Source organism: Eupeodes corollae, chromosome 3 (assembly GCF_945859685.1).
Source record: "Eupeodes corollae chromosome 3, idEupCoro1.1, whole genome shotgun sequence".
NCBI classification, from domain to species: Eukaryota; Metazoa; Arthropoda; class Insecta; order Diptera; family Syrphidae; genus Eupeodes; species Eupeodes corollae.
The window spans coordinates 45,367,319-45,389,706 of record NC_079149.1 but is presented as its reverse complement, the minus strand read 5'-3'; the positions used below and the strand labels follow the sequence as shown (position 1 = coordinate 45,389,706).

The following is a 22,388-nucleotide window of genomic DNA, read 5'->3' as shown; positions in this document are numbered from 1 at the left end:
GGAGATAGAAGAATGTCACAACAAGAATGAGGTTCGTAAATTTTACCAAAAGGTGAAAAAAAACCTCCCAAGGGTACCAGCCACGAACCGAAGCCTGTAAAGACGATCAGGGGAACATCGCAGTAGAACCGCAGTCGATGGTGAGAATATGGAAAGATCACTTCTCCAAATTATATAACGGCGATGACGAACAGAATTCCGCTGTAAGGGAGATAGAACCACTCAACCTCGGCGACGCAGATCAACAATTCCGCCTACCCGACCTTGACGAAGTGAAGATAGCTATATCTAAACTTTAGTCAAACAAAGCTGCTGGAGCTGACGGCATCGCTGCCGAACTATTCAAAGCAGCAGGTGATGAATTGGTACGGAGCATGCACCAACTCATCTGCAAAATATGGTCGGAAGAAAGCATGCCCAATGATTGGAATCTCAGCATAGTTTGCCCGATACATAAGAAAGGAGACCCTCTAAACTGCCCTCTAAGGAGACATCAGTCTCCTTAGCATTGCGTATAAGATCCTCTCTGCCGTATTATGTAAACGTCTGAAGCCATTCGTCAACAACCTGATTGGTCCTTTTCAGTGTGGCTTCAGAATAGGAAAGTCCACTATCGACCAAATATTCACACTACGGCAGATCTTGAAAAAAACCCAGGAGCTTCAAATCAATACCCACCATTTCTTTATCGATTTTAAAGCACGTATGACTGTTTCTATAGGGAAGAGCTCTACCGAGAAATGTCTAGTTTTGGCATCCCTGTCAAACTTATCCGTTTGTGCAGAATGACGATGGGGAATGCACGCTGCTCTATCAAGGTCGGAAAAGATCTTACCGATGCATTTGATGTCAAAAAAGGTTTTAGACAAGGCGATGCACTGTCATGCGACTTCTTCAACATCGTTCTGGAAAGAATTGTGCAAAACTCAACCGTCAACACTAGAGGCACAATCTTCCAAAAGTCCATCCAATTACTCGGAAGCGCAGATGATATTGACATAATTGGAAGATCAAAGCGTGATGTCAGTGGAGCGTTTTTGAGCATTGCTACGGAAGCGAAGAAGATGGGTTTAATGGTCAATGAGGGCAAGACCAAGTATATGCTGTCATCAAAAAAGGACACTGAACGACGACGTCTTGGACAAAACGTCACCATGGACAGCTATAACTTTGAGGTAGTTAAGGGCTTTGTCTACCTAGGCACCGCTATTAATGCAGACAACGACACCAGCGCTGAAATCAAATGAAGAATAACTCTTGCAAATCGCTGCTTCTTTGGACTTAGAAGGCAATTGAGAAGTAAAGTCCTCTCTCGAGCATGTAAAATCACCAACTATAAGACGCTCATCATCCCGGTTCTCATTTATGGCGCTGAGACCTGGATCCTGTCAAAGAAAGATGGGAGCATCTTAGGATGCTTCGGGAGAATGGAGGAGAAAATATAACGACGAACTGTATACGGAAGGTCTTCGAATCCAAATCGGAGGGACGGCGCAGTATAGAAAGACCGCGACTCAGGTGGTGCACCCAGGTGGGAGAGGACCTCAACCAACTTGGCGTGCGAAACTGGAGACAGCTAGCTAGGGACCGAGCTGGCTGGAGACACTTGTTGGTTGAGGCCCAGGTCCGCCCGGACTGTAGCGCCACCTTAAGTAAGTAAGTAAGTAAGTAGTAATAATTTTTTGGACTGTAGGAGCCAGGAAAGACAGACAGATGGACGGAATCGTACCATATAGTTCATATATGTCGAAAGTAAAATCACTCCAATATCCACTATTTTTATGTGTCAACAAAATTTAATAATAAAATTGAAGGAAAAGAAGTTTAAGGAATTTAAAGGTAACTTAATATACAATTGATGATCTCTTATTCACGGTAATAAAGCTATAGATGAAATCTTTACTTATACAACTTAACTGTATAAGCTTTATGGCTCATAAGACCCCTGCTGGATCGCTAGTTGGTCAAAAGTTGATGAATTATGGTGAATTTCCGATTTATATTATGTTCTTCGTCCAGTCCAGGAACAAGGTTTATGGAAGTAAAATACAAATATTGCTTTCATATACAAAAAATAAATAATTCAAAATATAATGGGGGTCATATCTATTAATACAATACAATTAGGTTTAAATTTAAGGGAATTCCCACGAAAAAGCAAACAAATTATCTTCCAGGGGGGGTCATGACCCCTACGACCCCCCCTGGATTCGCCATTGGATAAATTCCATCTAACACGTCAGAACAACAACATTTCACACAGCGTCAAACGGCTTAGCTGAACGTGCTGTCCGGACATTCAAGGAATCTTTCAAAAAAATAATGCAAGGGGAGAATGACCGAGAGAAGGCCTTATACAAATATCTCATCACATTTCGAGCGACACCAATCCAATCATCAAAAACATCACCATCGGAACTCTTGCACGGCCGCCAACCTCGCACCATATTTTCGGCCATGTTTCAGCATCAGTGTGCTAAATTTGAAATCGGGCAAAAAGTGTACGCAAGATCTTATATCAGATGTAATCATTGCATCGCTGGACTGATAACCAAGGTGGTCGGTCGGATGATGTTCATCGCACAATCATCTAGAGGCAACGTTAAACTTCACCAAAATCAACTGCGAGCACGAAAAAATAGAGAAAACGAAGACGAAGTTATCTCGACATCGATTAACATTTGCGTACAGATCCATTATCGTCACCCAACAGATTTTCATACAGCGATGTTCGATTAGACATAGAAGTAAGAAGTGGGTCCAGAGCTTACCTCTTTGCTTTTTTCTATATTATTATATGTACGATTGATTGAAATAAATCTTTGCAATCATAGAAGTATTTAACTCTTACTTTTAATTACAACAGGAGTTCTAGACTTTTTTCTGTGGGGTCTCTTGAAGTCGCAGGCCTATGATATAAACCACAATCAACCGATGCCCTAAAGGAGAACATAACACAGGCCATCGCTCGAATTAGGATCTATGCGAAAAGTCATTAAAAATTGGACCCCTTGGATCCGTGCCACCGTAAGAAGCCGAGGCGGTCATTTGAATATCATATTCCACACCTAATGGCATACATGCGCCTTTAAAAACAAATGTTTGTTTTATTAACTTCCCATAGGAAGTTATTGTAATGGGTCCGATTTGTCAAATTGAAAATTTTGACATTTCTCGACGTTTCAAGGTCCCTAGATTCGAAATAAAAGATTTTTTGAAAGATGTCTGTGCGTCCGTGTGTACGTACGTTTGTATGTCCGTACGTCCGTACGTTCGTGACATTTTTTTCGTCCTCCATAGCTCAAGAACCAGAAGAGATATCGACTTCAAATAAATTTTGTTGTACAGATAAAAAGGCAGAAAGATGCAGAAAGGGCTCTCAAGACAATAGCGTCGGTGGTTTTTTTACCATAGCAGTTTGAAAAAAAGGTGAAAATTTTGGTTAACCCTAAATATCTTACGAACCAAAAACGCTAGAGACTTGAATTAAATTGTATATAATAAACTGTAATGTGATACCAAAGAATTATTTTTTTGGAAAAATTCCATTAAACGTTTTTTTTGATAAAACGAAAAAAATGAAAAAAAAAATTGTCACCACCAAAATTTTAAGACTAAAATATGATTTCATCTCCAAAACAATTTTGTACAACGAAGAATAATGTTTTTGACATTTGATAAAATTTTAAGAAAAATCAAATTGGCAGTTTTTTTTATAAAAAATAAAAATCAAAAAAAACATTACTCAAAATTGGTAAAAATTGAATATCGATTCAAATATCTTTTTAAAAACTTGAAATTTGGGCTTCAATCTTATTTAATCGTATAAGAAATATTGTTTTTAACATTTAGAAAAATTTTGGGAAAAATCTAATTGCTAGTTTTTTAACAAAAAATAAAAACCTAAAAAAAAATAATAAAAGTTGGTAAAAATTTATTTTCGACTCAAATATCTTTTCAAAACTTTGAGATATTAGCTTTAATTTACTTTTATTTTCCAAAAAATATTGTTGTCAACATTCAGTAACATTTTGAAAAAAATCGAATTGACAGTTTTTTTACAAAAAATTAACAAAAGTTGGCAAAAAATGATTTTCGACTCAAATATCTTTTCAAATATTTTAAATTTGGGATAAAATTTTGAAAAAAATCGAATTGAAAGTTTTTTTTACAAAAAATAAAACTCTAAAAAAAAACAATACTAAAACTTGGTAAAAATTTACATTCGACTCAAATAGCTGTTCAAAAATTAAAAATATTGGCTTCAAACTTATTTTCACAGGAAATATTGTAATTTATATATTTTTATATAAAAATCCAACAGTCCGTTTTTTCAAAAAAAATAAAATCTACAAAAAATAGTACGCAAATTTCGTAAAAATTGATACGAGTACATATAGACAAACTTTTAAGCAAGACAAATCAACAGACGGAGTAGTATAAATATCGGACTTGAGGAATAAAATGCTCCTCCCTAGTGTAAAAAATGTGCTCCGAGCATCAAAATTGCTCCTAAAGGAGGACAGCTATGACACTGGCTCGTTGGTGTAGTATCATGGGCAGTATGCATTGAGTGTCATGTGTGTGCTTGTGTGTGGAAAAAAAAGGTGGATGAAATTTGTGGGGATTGAAAATGTGATAGGAAATTTCGAATTGATAATGAATGAAAATGTAAGGAAAATGTAAGGAAAAAAAGTGTTGGTAGAAAACTATTGTTGGGACTGTAAGAATATACTTTTTGGGCATGGGAATAGGGATGGGAAAATTTCATGCATGTTAATTACAACAACTATACAGTAGTATAAATATCGGACTTGAGGAATAGAGCATTTGGGTAAAATGTATTTTGTTGTTGTAAATTGTGAATTTTGGTGTGAATTTAGTTTTCGTGACTGTGAATTGCGGTTAGTGATGTACCTACAAAATTTTTTTATGTTTTTAGCTTGAATATTGACGTGGAGGATGCGGTGTATGTACACTGTACAGTAGGATGCTAGAAAAAAGGGATTCTTGTATGGTTTGTAGGTAGATTTCATTAGAGTATGGGTATATGAGTTTTGTATGGTAATGAGATCATATTACATCAGTGGGAGTTCATTGACTTTAAGATGCATTGGTTGTTTGAAGGTTGATAGTAATTTATGAAAAACAATTTAAGAAATAATAGAAAGGAAACAAATATTTTATGTCGTTTATAATAATTGTGATTTATTAATCCATGAATTGTTAGTCGGTGGGAAGCCGAGCCATTTAACATATACATTGTCTCCATTACTTTTAAGTACTTTTTCCACGAGATAAATATGAGGGTATTTAGTCTTTTGTAATTCTTTTTCGTAAAAACATCCACTAATAGGTTGACCATTAAAATCTTCAAGGAGATATGTTGGCGGGTTGGTTAGGTTTACTTTTCTTATCATAAAAATTTCCGTTGTCCAATTTGGTGTGTAGCCTTTCTCGAAAACGTGTTTGAACTTGCTTATTCTAACATTGTCGCCAACTCTATATTTACCCTGTGGAGCGATTTTAATTCTATTATAAGCTGTAGATAAGATTTTTTTAGAGTTTTCCTGATTCACATCGATTGGGCGCATTTTTATAGTTCTATGCATAGAGTGATTGTATTCTTTCAACAAATCATTAATAATGCACGTCCATTTGTAATTACCATTAAGACTGAATTCCTTCCACATTTTCTCCTTAAGTGTGCGATTAAAACGTTCAACAATTGATGCCTTAAGGGAGCTGTATGTAGAGTAATGATTTATGTTGTATAATTTCATTAAATCGTGAAACATCTTATTAAAAAATTCTTTTCCATCATCAGTTTGAAGGTTCTTAGGCTGTCGTGATGATCTGATGAAAATTGATTTCATCGCTTCTGCAACAGATAAAGCGGTCTTATTTTTTAAAGCAACTGCCCATGCATATTTCGAGAATGTGTCAATGACCGTCATTAGGTATTTATAGCCATTATTTTCCTTGTGGTAAGATATCATTTCAACCAAATCAGCTTGCCACAGGTCATCAAATCCTTTGATAACAACCCTACGTCGATTGAAATTCTTTCTTGCTGACCTGTGAAGCTCTTCAACAACTTGTCGTTTACTCATTTTTTTAAAGAATGCAAGAAAAAAACATTTATGTATGGTTTTATAATAACATTTATTTTAATCTTTTATATAGTAACATTAGTTTTTTTAATCTTATCAAACGATGCTCAATCATAAAACATCCACACGTATCTGGTCCCTCTTTACATGTATTTGAAGACCACGAACAGTTTGTAAAATGACATCCATGTTTAGAATTAACTTTACTAACGTTTTTATAGTTACTAAAATATGAAATATTACTTATAATCTCATCATGATGTTCTTCAAGTAAATCATATTTATAAGCCCTTAAAAAACTCATAATTTCATTTAAAATTAAAGATATGTTTATATTCGACATGATGTGCTATCGTTTTGATTTACAAATAAACTGAATCCAAGATCGGTTAGCTATGATTTCTTATATGAAAATATTTGGTTCACCTTCTTGATTCTCTTTCAGTTTTCCTATATGAAGAAGAAAATACTTTCGAAGATCATCCAACAAGCGAATTGTATTCAAATTTTGTATGTCAATGTAATCTCTTAAGATTTTTTCTTTATTTTCTAATTTATCATCTATGTATGCTTTGTTTACTGCTTCATCGGGCGTTGTAGGACTTTTTATGTTGCGAAGACGTTTTCCTTCAATATCAAAGTCACCATTCTCAGTTCGCTTAAAACCATTACCAGGAGGTCCTGCAGGACCAACAATTACTCTTTGAAATTTATTAGTGCTTCTTCCGAACTTGTCAACACTCATTTTGCTAATAAATTAAATTTTGCTCACGCAACTCTTCCACAATTGAATTTATTTCATTTTTATGGTTGTTATGCCCTGATTTTTCAGAAGCAATTAAAAGTCTCAACCTATCCACAAGCTCATTTGGATCATCCCAATACACAAAATCAATAGGGTTGGTTGAGTAGATCATTGCAGGTGCATTAATTGTGTATGCTTTTCCAATTTTCTTTTGTGTATTTTGTGTCATACCCTGGACCAAAGGTTTAATGATTTTCTTATACTTTTGTCCTCTATTACCTTTAACCTGTGAATTCATATCATGATTTTTCATGTGTGCACATGTTTTTTGTAGTATTGTCTGATACTGCTTTAAATCTTCACTAGTATAAATACTCTTTCGTGGATTTTTATGTAGAACAAGTTCGAGAAGACCATCAGTTCCACGGAAAATTTCTTTATCAATTACAATATTGTTTTCATCATTAATTCGAAAATTTGATCTCCCTAACTTGTTTGAATTTGATTCAACGTCAAAGTATGGACCATAGATTTTATCATGATCTGAATTTGAAAGTATGGCTTCATTAATCGGAGTACTTTCATTGAAGCTATTTGAAGGTGTTTTAAATGAAGAGTCGTCATCGGCTAACATTGAATTCGTTAATGATAAATTTAAATCTCTCTCTAGAGAAATTTTTTCATCTTCTTCTTCTATAGGACTTTTAAATTGAAGACGACGTTTTACAGTAGGTGGTTTTATTTCTTTAAATTCATCATTTATGTTTTCATTATTTTTCACATTTTTCGCGATTTTCTGTAAGGGTTCAACAATTGTTTTGAACGTGTTTTCAATTTCAGTATCTTTAATCAATTTTCCAGTCTTGAGGAGCATATACTTTTTCTTTAAAGCTTTCTGTGTATTTATAAGATTTTTAAGCGTATTCATATTCGTATCCATAGCTATTTAGAGTGTTAGATTACTTCTAATAGGATCTGAAGAATGGGTAGTCCAATACAGGACGGTTCAATACAGGACGGTTCAATACAGGTCGGTTCAATACAGGGCTATTCAATACAGGGCTGTTCAATACAGGGCTGTTCAATACAGGGCTGTTCAATACAGGGGCTGTTCAATACAAGGCAGTATAATACAGGTAATATTAAGATAGGTGTATTAATATGAAAAGCAGTTTCACGACTGTATCAATTTATAAAATAACTGTTTCTTTAAAAGATTTTTTATACCGTCCATTTTTAACGCAACTATCTTTATCAATAACTAAAAACCCATACAATTCTTTCCAGCATTCTGAACACAACTCTTTAAACTGTTTGAACGTCATATCTGAATTAATATGATCATTAAAAATATGTTTCAAATTAAGATCATCTTGCTTGAAAAGAATTATATAGTTAGCGTTATCTCGAATCAAATGTTTTGGAATGTGTGTATATGATTGGCATAAGTAGAAGCTATCTACACCGCTATGTCGACCCATACAAAAGTAGTCTCTTATGGTATTTTGTTTTTCACAAGCTACATCGTCAAATATGAAAACTGAATTGGGTTTAGCCTTAGAAGGCAGCATAACTTCACAATTATTTGAAAATTCATAATAATGCATTTCTTTTATTGATTTTATAACCTTTTTTAGATATGCATATTTTGGTTGATGCAATGATTTTGAATAAAGGTATATATTTTCAAACTTTAAACCATTGACATCTAAAAGAATGCTTAACATAACGTTTGTTTTCCCACAATTAGATGGGCCTACAATTATTCCTCGAATACTATTTGGAAATAATGTTCCATGCTTCTTTTTTTGTTTTACATTTCCATCAAAGTTTTGTACAGAAATAGCTTCTTGCTGTCTTACAAACTTCATTTTGTAGAATGAGGCTTTTACACATAAATCCCCGTGTTTTATAAACATTATTTCATAATCGCTCCATGCGTCTAAGAAAACAGTTATATAATGATTGATTTTAAGACCCACTCTGTTAGTTTGAATAATTCAGTTCAGGGAAACGGATTGGTTAATTCAATAATAAACAAACTTCCTTTTGAGTTACATCTACCATCTTATAATTTTTGTGGACCTGGAACTAAACTTAAAGAGCGTCTTGCTAGAGGAGACCGTGGAATCAACCAATTGGATGAAGCTTGTCGAGAACACGATATTGCATACAGTAAAAGCAATAATTTGAATTATAGACATACAGCCGATAAAATTTTGGGTGAGAAATCCTGGCAGAGGTTTAGAGCTAAGGATTCAACACTACCAGAAAAAATAAATAGTCTTTTAGTTACGAGCATGATGAAGGCTAAATCTACTCTTGGAATGGGTATATCATCAAAAACAAAAACAAAGAAAGTCCGTCAGTGCCCTAGGATTAAGAAAACAAATCTATTCAAAAATGCGGTAAAAGAAGCCAGAGCGGCAATAAAAAATCTGAACACTGAAGACTCAAATAAATTAGCAACAACGGCTTTACATGCAGCCAGACAAATAATAAAGAAAAAACGTAGGAGTATAACACTTCCTAGAGTAATACCAATTCCCAAAGTTGGAGGACTTTTACCATTGCTACCTATCTTAGCAGGGTTATCAGCTGTAGGTTCTCTTACCGGTGGTGTTGCAGGAATGGCGAAAGCTATAAACGATTCAAAGATCGGAAGACAACAATTGGAAGAAAATAGACGTCACAATAAAGCTATGGAAACAATAAAACTTAAACAAGGAAAGGGCCTTTATCTGAAGCCATATAAAACTGGTTTGGGGTTATTTTTAAGTCCGCAAGAATCAAAAAACTATTAAAAATGCTACCCAACCGCCCTCTCACTAACATAGATATATCGCATTTTGGCAAAAACTATATCCCAAATTTCCGAGGCGTTTTTATGAGGGATGAATTGCCAAACAAACCATTTAAAAGAGAGAGTGGAGTCGTAAATTTAGATGATAATAGTGGGATCGGTACCCATTGGGTAGCATATAACAAAAATAAAAATAATGTACAATATTTTGATAGCTTTGGTAATTTAAGACCTCCTCAGGAAATAGTAAGATACTTGCATGGAAATAATATTTATTACAATCATAAATGTTTACAGCGTTTTAATACATTTAATTGTGGACATTTATGTTTGAAGTTTCTTGTTGATCAGAATAAATAAGCTATACATTATAAAATTCGTTTCATTTCTTTTCCACTGATAATGTCGATAACACTTACACTGAGCGGGAACAAGTCTACTCTCACAACAGAGTACTTTCCACCAATAGTATTAGACTCGAATTATGTTTGTGGATTAGTGGATTTCCAAACATACAACTCCATACCTAACGTTGATGTAATGAATAATTTATTTCATTTAGGTAATGATGTAATTAAACTTCCTATTGGCTCTTACGAAATTGAAGATATAAATAATTTTATTCAAGAAGGGCTTTTAAAAAAAAATAATACGGCAAGCGTAAAGATCAGAGCAAATAACAACACTTTAAAATGTGAAATATACTGCAGTGAAGACATAGATTTTTCACATCCTAATTCCATTGGTTCACTACTGGGGTTCAGTAACAGAAAACTGGTTGCAAAACAAATGCATGAGTCAGATCTTTACGTTGATATCAATCGTGTAAATACGGTGAGAGTTGAGTGTAACTTAATTGACGGAACATTTATAAATAACCAATCTGCGCATATACTTCATCAATTTTCAATCAAAGTCAGTCCAGGGTATAAAATAATTGAGGTTCCTAAAAATGTTATTTATTTACCAGTGAACGTGAAGAAGATAAGTTCAATAACAATAAATTTGTTAGATCAAGACGGAAACCTTATTAACTTTCGAGGTGAATTAATAACGATACGATTACACCTCAATCACCAAAAATGATAATTTATAATACTATATCTGATGCTAATAATTCCTATAAAAGACAGGGTTCACCGGGCTCTATAATCAATGCTTCATCAACTCCTAAAGCAACAGTACAAACGCTAACAGAAGCAAACCAATTGTTTTTATTATCATTAGGATTCACATTGAAGAAAAGAAAATAATAAATTCAATTTAACAAAGTAAGATATGCTGAATATTTTTCAAGAACCAACATTTGATGATAGTATTTCAAAATACGAATATCATTCCTATTCCCCGTATTTAAACAACTTCGGTAAAAATGACATCATCCACATCTGTGTGCAACATCAAAATCTCAATATATTACCTTCGGAAAGTTACATTTATGTTGAGGGGACTGTATCGAAAAATGATGGATCGGAAGTCAAAAAGACACAACTTGTAAACAATTGTATAGCATTTCTCTTTGATGAGATCCGATATGAACTGAATGGTATTGAAATAGATAGTAATCGTAATGTTGGAATCACAACTTCTATAAAAAATTATATTTCTTTGAATCAAAATGAAAGTGTTATGTTGTATAATGGAGGTTGGTGTCCAAATTCTTCATTAAACTTAGATGGACCATATTTTAATTTTTGTTTGCCGCTAAACAAACTTTTGGGTTTTGCAGAGGATTTCAAAAAAATAATTCCTAATGCTCGACATGACTTAATTCTAACCCGTTCTCGTACTGATGAAAATTCACTAATAGCTGATGCAGATGAACAAGCGAAGATAACATTACTCAAAGTTCAATGGAAAGTTCCGCATGTTCACCTTACTGATTCTTTGAAATTGAACCTATTCAAGTCTATAAATGATAATGACACTATGAAAATTGCATTTCGTAATTGGGATTTATATGAATATCCTGTCCTACCTACAAGTGACCATCATATTTGGAATGTTAAGACCACTTCACAAGTTGAAAAGCCTAGATACATTATTGTTGCGTTACAAACTAACAAGAGAAATCAACTGAAAGAGAATCCTACCTATTTTGATCATTGTAACGTTACCAACGTAAAGGCATATTTAAATTCTGACGTTTATCCATACGAAGACCAAAATATATCATTTAAAAACAACAACTTTAGTATTATTTATCAGATGTACTGTGAGTTTAGAAAAAATTATTATAATTGTTCAGTTGCAGAGCCATTGCTAACAAGAACTCTCTTTAAATCACAAGCACCGATTTTTGTGATTGATTGTAGACATCAGAATGAAATAGTGAAAACTGGACCAGTTGATATTCGTTTGGAAATTAAAACAGCTAAAGAACTACCTCCAAATACATCAGCGTATTGCCTTATGCTGCATGATCGAATAATAAATTACAATCCTCTGAGTCAATTAGTATCTCGAAATATTTAAAGATTTAGTTCAATATAGCTTATAATCAAGAACACACGAACCCTAGCAATGGCATTCATCATTGACATTCAAGGTTTTAGAGGTCCCAATGACAAGTTGATAGTTAAGGAAATAGCTATTCTGCGTGGCTGTAGCCATCAGCACTTCATTATAACACCTCCGTTTGACTTTAAGCATTTACCAACAACATTAAAAAGACAAGCAAAATGGCTATATCAAAACCATCATGGTTTGCACTGGAATGGCGGATTCACCAAATATAATAAAGTGGAAGAATTTCTTCGAGATAATATTATAAATCACATTGTTTATGTAAAAGGCGATGAAAAATTACAATGGATAAAGCGATTACTAAATGAAAACGTTGAAGTAATAAATGTTGAAAATATAAACTGCCCCAACTTCAAAGAACTGAAAAGACTTTTTCCAAGTGAGACAAGATGCTTATCACATAGCAAATGCTGTGCCCTGCAAAATGTATTTTTAATTAATAATTTTGTATGCAGCCAGAATCTAAAGTTTTCCTAAAAATGTAATGTGAAATAAAAAGCAACAATTTTTTTTTTTTTTTTTTTTTTTAATGTTCTTTATTTTAAAAATTCCTTAAGCTTAACATTTTTTTGTTTTGTTTTTTCTTATATAAATAGGTTAATAAATAAAAATAATTTACTTAAAATTAACAATATTTCTTTTTTGTTTTTAATGTGTATTCATTTGATAATGACCCCATGCGTAGGTGCTTACTCCATCTTCCCTTATATATCTCTTATCATCAAGATGACTTAAAACAATCTTATTTAGCTGTTGTGTATAGATTTGGTGAGCAAAAGATCGAAAAACAAACATTTCACCATGAAAAATTCGTTTGTTATACAAACAATCCTTATAGCTGGCTAAATTTATATCATTCAATGCTATTTTCTTGACGCCTTTAGCTTTTTTTACTTCCGTTTCTTCAACAGAATAAGAATACATTTTCGATCTTAACCCAATAAATTCCTTCATTATCTTCCCAGAATTTTCATCTTTCATCATACCCAAGACTTTTTTATTTTTTATTGGAATATTATAGGGATTATCAACTGAGTATGCAGAAGTATCGAAATATGAATCAATATCATGTTGAATATCATTATAAAAATCGTGAGTTTTTATTGTATATATAAATGAATCTGTATCCATATAGTTTAATTTTAAACAATTACCATATTTGGGTTGCATATAGCTATAATGGAAGTCATACATTTTCCATTTAGAAAACTCTAACACACAAAATCCCAAGTACAACGGCTTATCGTAATAAGTATTAACTCTTTTCATTTGAATTGCCGTCATTTCATCAGTGAATTTAGTTAAACTATGGAAATTCGGTTTTGCTATTAAAGCTCTAGCTCCTAGACGTTTTTTGTGACTCCCCCAAGAGGTTACAATCTTAACATCTTTTCTTTTATCTACGTTTTCCATAGTTTTCCCAAAAACACTATTGTTCATTAACTTAAAGAAATTTTTCTCAAAATCGCTCGTAGCTAAGGTGCGATGTTGATTATTCAAATCAATATATTTTTGAAGCCACCTAGATTGTTTAAACTGTAAAACTCTATGTATACGAATGAGTTTTAACCCATTTTTAATACATTGTTGTAGATTTTTATAATGTATAACATAATTTTGTTTTGGAGTTAAATCTGCTATTAATTTCGAAAACTTTGATTGATTTACTTTTTTGTTTTGCACACAAAATGGTAAATCATTATGACATTCATGCAAGGAATCTGGGTATTCTAAGTCTACTTCATATATATACCCGACTTCCGAGTCATCTGAAATATTCATTAAATCAATGTTTTGAATATTATTAACCCATTTAATAGATGAATAAGGTAGAGGACAAGACATTGCCCACCCATATAAATTGTTGGCATCAACATACATCAAATACTGTGAATCTTTTGTTTCATCATAGTTTTGCATATATTTATTGTTGGCAACTGAGTGGCGATGTGAACATTGAGAGATGCCTCCTCTAATACCCTTCTTTATGAAATTATATATTTCAATGTCTTGAATAAGATCCAGCTTTATATGGGTTTTTCTAAGCATTGCATCCCAAGATAACCCTGGTGCTGTGTAATAATGACAGGGATCAAGTTCGTAAATACTTTTACAAATAATTTTAAAATTTTCAAATATGTCAGCTAGTAGAAGAACGTCAGTTTTTAAATATAACTCCATATAATCTGAAAGAGTCTGACATTTAAAAACTGTCCATACTTTTTTAGCATGATTGTATTCGCTATCGGAGCAAGCTTCACCAGTCAATTTATTTTTAAAACACTCTTGAGGAGGAAGGGTTTTTTCCTCTAAACTCTCCCATGTTTTTACATGATCATAGGGAAATACACCTTTCCTTGTCAGAAGCTTAAACTCTTCTTCAATTGGAAAATTAGATCTTATTAATTTAAAATCACTTGGTGTTAAGTCTTTTGTAAGGGAATCAATGCTAGAAGGCATAAAACGTAGAGAATCCAAAAATCTCAGTTCTATAGTTCTGTTATCAAACGTATGTAATGTCTTTGAAACAGAAATATAGCGCTCCTTATTAAGAGGAATGCAAGAAATATTTCCGTTGTATGAAGCAAGTTCTTTGATAAGTAAATGCGAATCATACCCGGTGAAATTATGGAACAATATTGGGAAAAATTTAGGTTTTTGGTAAATCAAATTACATTTATTATGCGCTGGGCCATTATATTTGCCTGTATAATGACAATGATCTGCAACTCGATCTGTTCCTAACTCTTTGTTGCAGATATGACATAATGGACAATTTCTTTGATATTCTAAATCAATTTCTGATAAAAGTAGCATGGGTTTAGAATTTCTTTTATGTAATTCATAGCAATCTTTTATCAGAGAACTAACAAAATCTTTTACACAATTGCTGCCTTTAAACATTTTAAATCTATTGAGAGAACTATCACAAGATTTTATAAAGTAAGCACCTGCGCATGGGATATGTTTTTGAATATTTAAACTACTACTAATACTACTACTACTACTAGCATTACCTGGGGATCCTACTTCCTCGAGGATGCATTCGAAATCTGCATATATTGTGAAAGGCACGTCCATCTTCCGCTCAAAATGTTCAAACGATACAGTCTTTTTATCGTCGTTGGGCATTTTTGTCACCATTTTACAGCAGTTGTCCTTGTGCGTCATCAGTTTTTCTTCAGATATAAATCTTAGCAAGCACGTGTTGCAAAACCAAGATTTTCCTCTGTAGTTTTTCGCCTGCGTTGAAACAAGTCTAAAAATAAAAAATTTTAAAGAAATTAGAAAAATGTATATGTTTTAATAATAGGTAATAATCAGATCTATAATTGCAATAAAGCTTACCTTGATATGCTTTTAATCCAGACAAAGTGCGAAATTCCCTCGTTTTGCAAGAGAATTAGATTGATGTGATTTCTCTTCTCCTGTGGTGTAATGTAATAGGGTCCTACTACTATCTTCTTCTCATCGTCAAATCCAAACACATTGATGCTTAAAGTAGGGTTTAGTGTTTCAAACTTAGAAATATCGCTAAGTCTTAAAGGAAATTGCAGATCAGCGAAATCAATTCTGATGTTATTTTTATAAATCGTTCGTGAACTGATATCTCGTATCTTGTATGTTTCAGGTTTATGGGTATTGTTCTTTCCTTTGCTAAAAAGTGCTGAGATGATGGCCCATTTGAAACAATACTCATCAGTGTTGTGAACGTTTATACAGGCTCTTTTTCTAGAAAGAAAACTAGGCAACGGTATATGTCTTGAACCTTTGATTGGTGTGTATTGATTTATGTTTATTTCCACGTGACATATCCGCAGCAAGGCCCATCCACTGTCTTTTTCTTGAAATTCTTGCATTTTCGTGTCAATTTCATCTATCATATTCCTATATGAAGAAATTATATCACTGCCTTCAAGTGCAATTTCCATTTTTGTGTTGAAACTTTTAAGACTTAGCTCCATTTCATCCTCCGACGTAAATTTAATATACTCAGCAAACAATTCTAAGTTGAACTTAACACTTTGCAACTTTTCCAGGTGATCTTTCAATTTTCCTAGAATTGCTGACTCTGCTTCATTGAGAAACTCAGGGGGACTTAGGTTTTCTTCACTCTTGTTTTTATAAATGAGAGTTTCTACTCTCCCATTGAAACAACTTTTCAGCACCAGGAAGTCATCAGAAAGGAGTTCTGCAACAAGTCGCTTATGGACATTTCGCCGTACATGGTTTGTCCAATCTCTTGCATTGATGTTCAGCTCACACACATCACAATATTTTATTGCAGACTTCTGAGTTTCTTCTGCGTTCGAAAACATGGCCTCTATCAAACTGATGTGTTCAATACTTTTTAAGTGATTATCCCACTGACAAAATATAACATCTTTTTCGCAGATTTCGCAACGCGTTTTCGCTGGTCCAGCTTGAGTCGAGCAATCACCGTTTTGGAAGATTTCATGATCCAAAGAACTGTCTTCAAATAAAAGTTCTTGTTGCATTTTTAAATGTGCCTTGCTCTTCAAATGGTTATTCCATTGACATGGGATCACATTTTTATCACACACCACACATAATCTTTTTGCAGGGGCAGCTTCTTTCGAGCCATCCATTTTCTCAAATAATTGCTTAACCAATTCCGAATGAGTATTGGTTTTAGCATGATCAATCCACTGCCCCTTTTTAACACTTTTTTCACACACATAGCAAAAGTTTTTATTTTCACCGTTAACCGATTCCCTTAAAGACGTATGAATTTTCATATGTCTTTTCAAATTAAAATTTTTGGAAAACGATTTTCCGCAAACTTCACATAAAAACGACTTCATGATTGAATTGATTTTTGGGTCGTACCGGGGTGAGGTATTCTTTAAGAATAAGAATATTTTGAATATATCAGCTAGTTTTGTATATAGCTCAAACATCTTGAATATCAAAACCGAGTTAGTTGATAATCAGACTCCCTTTAGTAAGTAATCTACACCTCATAAATTTAGTATTTTATTATTTTCTAATGAATCTCTGACTATGTACTGTAGATAAGTATACATCATAATTTATTCATCTAGGATTTTCTGATGTTCATCATGCTTTAAAAATTGACACATATTACTTTTGGTAAAATATTTATATTTCTGATTTTCTAGTGGCCTCATAACTTAAAAAGTAAGTTTACATGATGATGGTATACGTGAAGATAGTTTATAATTTATTCTTTTTAAATTTACTGACCATCCTTTGACCCAATAAATTTAGTATCTATGATTTTTTAAGAAAAAATGCTATTAAGTTTGTATTTTATGGTTTTCTAGCTAGCAAACAGATTTTGAAACTGTAATATGCTTTTCTCGCCTTAATAACTTGTTACATGCCCAATATAAAAACCTTAAAAGTATATTTAAATACTATTGATTTTGTATGAATTCAGTTTAATTTATTTTCGCTGATTAACCAGAGGTAAACATGTTGAAACCTGTCAAACTCTCCCCCTCATAAAGTAAACACTTTTACGCAAATGAAATGAAAAGAGGCAATTAAAAACAAAATATGTATGCTCAGAACATGTAAGGTTTATTTAATAATTTACAGTTCTTCTTCAATTTTAATACTAGCAGTTCGTCCTAACGGACATAAATAGGTAAAGTTGAATGAACCTCGATTGATTTCGGTTATTGCAGCGTCTGACAATTTGTTGTATCGCATTGGGAAGAAAGTCTGAAAGAAAAAAGTCTTTAGTATTTACGTTTTTAAACGTTTTAAGAAATAAAAATGGAAAATTACCTGAAATTCGCCCAAATCAGCAACAATTCGTTCTCCAAATTTCGTAACACAACGTTTCAGTTTACCAATACGATATTTTTCATTTTGTTTTAATTCAATAACCTTTTTACAAGGCTTGAACAAAACTTCCTCTTCAACTTGTAAAAGTTCTTCTCTGAGATTCATCGTCGACGGTATGAGATACATCCTAAACTGAAACAGCTATTTATACAGAAATTTCTGAAAAAAATGTGGAAGGAATTTAGTTTTAATCACACCAAATTGGACAACGGAAATTTTTATGATAAGAAAAGTAAACCTAACCAACCCGCCAACATATCTCCTTGAAGATTTTAATGGTCAACCTATTAGTGGATGTTTTTACGAAAAAGAATTACAAAAGACTAAATACCCTCATATTTATCTCGTGGAAAAAGTACTTAAAAGTAATGGAGACAATGTATATGTTAAATGGCTCGGCTTCCCACCGACTAACAATTCATGGATTAATAAATCACAATTATTATAAACGACATAAAATATTTGTTTCCTTTCTATTATTTCTTAAATTGTTTTTCATAAATTACTATCAACCTTCAAACAACCAATGCATCTTAAAGTCAATGAACTCCCACTGATGTAATATGATCTCATTACCATACAAAACTCATATACCCATACTCTAATGAAATCTACCTACAAACCATACAAGAATCCCTTTTTTCTAGCATCCTACTGTACAGTGTACATACACCGCATCCTCCACGTCAATATTCAAGCTAAAAACATAAAAAAATTTTGTAGGTACATCACTAACCGCAATTCACAGTCACGAAAACTAAATTCACACCAAAATTCACAATTTACAACAACAAAATACATTTTACCCAAATGCTCTATTCCTCAAGTCCGATATTTATACTACTGTATAGTTGTTGTAATTAACATGCATGAAATTTTCCCATCCCTATTCCCATGCCCAAAAAGTATATTCTTACAGTCCCAACAATAGTTTTCTACCAACACTTTTTTTCCTTACATTTTCCTTACATTTTCATTCATTATCAATTCGAAATTTCCTATCACATTTTCAATCCCCACAAATTTCATCCACCTTTTTTTTCCACACACAAGCACACACATGACACTCAATGCATACTGCCCATGATACTACACCAACGAGCCAGTGTCATAGCTGTCCTCCTTTAGGAGCAATTTTGATGCTCGGAGCACATTTTTTACACTAGGGAGGAGCATTTTATTCCTCAAGTCCGATATTTATACTACTAGACGGGATGGGAAGTTATCAGTGTAGGTCGCATCCCTCTTTTTCCATTTCAACATCAACTTGCCCTTATTGAAAACCCCTTTACTAACAAAGTGAGAGGAAAAGGTCGTTTTCTTAGTTTTTAACTTAAAGAACTCTCACACTTGAATATGCCAAATATAAAATACCCAGTTCAGACAAAAGTTAAGAACCTATATGGACCGCTTGTTTGTGTCTTTAATATAAGGCATTTAGATGTTTATTATAGATATTTTTTATAACACTACAAACCACAAAGCTTCTCATTGCTAAACAATGTTTTGAAGTTATCGTTTTTTTTCAATCCATCCAAAATTGTTTTTCTTATGAGATCGTAAAGCTTGGTATAACGCTGACGTTCGCTATCGATATTTATTTCTTTACTTAAGATATGATATACACTGTCCATCTGAAAATTAAAACAACAAAAGAAAAAAATTACTCGAGATTCTTTAATTGAGAAGAAAATAACTAAAAGATCAAGAGCAATGTTTATTTGAATTAGATTTTTTTCTTTAACATTATGAGAACGTATATTTTGATAACGCTTAGAAAATAAAAATAGGGAGCTTCCCCAATTCAATTCCAAGACCAAAACCATTAAAACTTTTGTATGAATCATATTGGATTGATGCGTTGTCAAATTGGCAATTTATGAATTGTTTATTATTGCATTCTTATATATATCATTGAAAGTACTTTGAATCGGATTAGACAATAGTGAATATACCATCTATCAGTTTTTAAAAATTATTATATTTATATTGCTTTAAAACTACTTTCGTGCACACATATTTTTATTATTCTAAATGAAAGTTTAATAGAGAGACATAAAAGTTAAGTAATAAATATTTAGAAAATTTGTAATATACCTACATTTAGTATATGTTTGAGGTATATTAAAAATACGTTTTCACAGGCACGTATTTCTGAAAATGTTATTTAAGCAAACTTCAGATAATTACTTTTAGCACCTTTTATAGATTACACTTTTTCAAAATTATGTTAAAAGTAAAAGAAAAGATTTAGAACTTGAAAGTCGCATTGCAAAAATGCTAGGACTAAGTAGTTGGAGATATTGAGTTTTCCAATGAGAGGTCTCATTTTTATTAGTTCGCTATTTCGGTAGCTGTCGTTTTTGATATTATTCATCTTCTGAGATTTGACAAATAAAAGCTCAACATCTTGATACGCGAAAAGGCAGAAATTAGACATACAGTTGTGTTCATAAAAATAGCAGTGCTGTTCACATTTTATTAGATTGTCAATTATTTAAATAACGGAAATTCTTACAAAAAAATTACCATTTTTCTTGCATCTAATGGTCTTTCGTTTTCATATTAGAGACTTTTAGCTTGAAGTTATACCCTAGTTTTCCCGGTGAACACCCATTATTTCAAACTATCTGGATATAGAGTGTTCATAAAAATAGCAGTGTTTTTGATTTTATAATTAAAAAGTGTTACATTTTTTTTTTTTATTTTTCGTTAAGTGAATATTTTACTTTATAATATTTTAAGTATTTGTAACATACTAGAATATAAAAAATTAATAAATATTAGTTTGGAGGGAAAAACCTACCAAAATATTCAAGACATCCTAGGCTGCTCAGCAAAAATAGTCAATAACGTCTTAAAATGGAAAAATAAACCGAAAACGCGAGGCCCAAAAACGATGGCTACTGAAAGAACTGACAGAAAAATTGTTCAGTTAGAAAAACAGAACCCTTAAATAGGCTATAGGAAAACAAGAAATGTACTTCAACTTTCTGTTAGCGCTGTAACATTGCGAAGACGTCTTTTATAAGCGAAGTTACCAGCCCGAAGTTCACGCAAGGTATCATTCTTGACGAAAAGGCATGTGGCAAAGGGAATGGAGTTTGTTAAAGCGCATAGAAAATGAGAAAAAAAAATGGAGGAATGTTCTGTGGAGCGATGAAAGCAATGTCGTCCTTTTTGGGTCCAATGGTCGTCGAGAATATGTGAGAAGACCCTAAAATGCAGCATACCATCCATTAAAAGTTATTATATTGGCTTGCTTTTCATATTAAGGAGTAGGGCCTATTTATCCCATGGGGGTATAAGGGATGCAACCAAAAATGGGGTGGCGCAACAGTCCGTTGTGAACCAGGGCCTAGTGACTTACAACTCTCAACCATTCCTGTGTGCGAGTAATGTTGTCAGGAATGGAGGGGACCTACAATTTTATGCCGAATCCGAACGGCTAATTAGAGAAAGCACTTTTTCATGACAAGAATTACTCTTGAAGGATTTGTCAATTCCTCGCAAGAGGCAGTACCCGCGAAAATTAATTTTTTTTTTTAAATTAAGGTGGCGCAGGCAGGGATTAAACCCAAGACCCCTTGCATGACAGTCCAACGCACAAACCATCATGCCACGGGTACTACAAGGGATGCAACCAAGTATGTAAAAATTCTAGAGGATGTTATATTACCCTCTGCTGAAGAGGAAATGCTGTTGGTTTGGGTATACCAACAAAGCTGTGACCAAAAGCATACGTCAAAAAAAGCAAAATCATGGTTTGCTCAGATGAAGTTATCCGTTATGGAGTGGCCCGCACAATCCCCCGACCTTAACCCCATCGAAAATTTGTGGGGGGATGTTAAGAACGAAGTTGATGAAGCAAAACCCTAAAATTCGAAAAAATTGTGGGAAGCAGTGGGTGATTCGTGTAACGCAATACCAGTCGAGAGGGGCCAGGTTTTAGTGGACTCGGTGCCACGTAGATGCGAAGCATCATAAAAAACAATGGTTATGCAACAAAGTACTAATTGTAAGCTAACATTATTTGTATACTTTCATATAATTTTTTACTATTTTTCTTACTTCTTACGTAAAAGATCTAGTACTTTGTCATGCACTGCTATTTTTATAAGCAGCCATATATTTAAAAAAAACGGTTTTTACTTCGACAAAGCTAACGGTAACAAATCGATAATACTTATTTTCTGTTATTATGTATAAAATATTTTAGTTTGTTATTAGAAGTTTAATGAAATTTATTATAATGTTGATATTGAAGGCCTTTTTGTTTTATTTGGAGAGCACTGCTATTTTTATAAACACAACTGTACATAAGGAAGAGGAAAAAATAGAAGTAAATAATGAACTAAATGAA

General features: G+C 33.0%; 2 protein-coding genes across 2 annotated transcripts in view; both read right to left on the bottom strand.

Moving 5' to 3' along the window:
* Nucleotides 1-22,388, bottom strand: part of LOC129949768 (cyclic GMP-AMP synthase-like receptor) — a 30,619-nt gene that overhangs the window by 7,770 nt on the left and 461 nt on the right. The window contains exon 2 of the mRNA XM_056061411.1: nt 19,503-19,659. Within this exon, the coding sequence (XP_055917386.1) occupies nt 19,503-19,659 (157 nt within the window). The remainder of the gene's footprint in view (nt 1-19,502; nt 19,660-22,388) is intronic.
* LOC129949769 (uncharacterized) lies at nt 17,735-18,521 on the bottom strand. Its single transcript, XM_056061412.1, has 2 exons — nt 17,966-18,521; nt 17,735-17,899 (listed from the first exon to the last, which is right to left on the bottom strand). Exons 1-2 carry the CDS (start codon nt 18,149-18,151, stop codon nt 17,768-17,770), a joined length of 318 nt encoding a protein of 105 aa, XP_055917387.1. The 5' UTR covers nt 18,152-18,521; the 3' UTR covers nt 17,735-17,767.

What these genes read in the sequence shown, in the direction of transcription:
- LOC129949769 (XM_056061412.1), bottom strand. Translation starts at nt 18,151, where the DNA reads ATGTATCTCATACCGTCGACGATGAATCTCAGAGAAGAACTTTTACAA. An exon ending in CTGATTTGGGCGAATTTCAG is followed by an intron (nt 17,900 to 17,965) that starts GTAATTTTCCAT and finishes TTTTTCTTTCAG; the next exon opens with ACTTTCTTCCCAATGCGATA.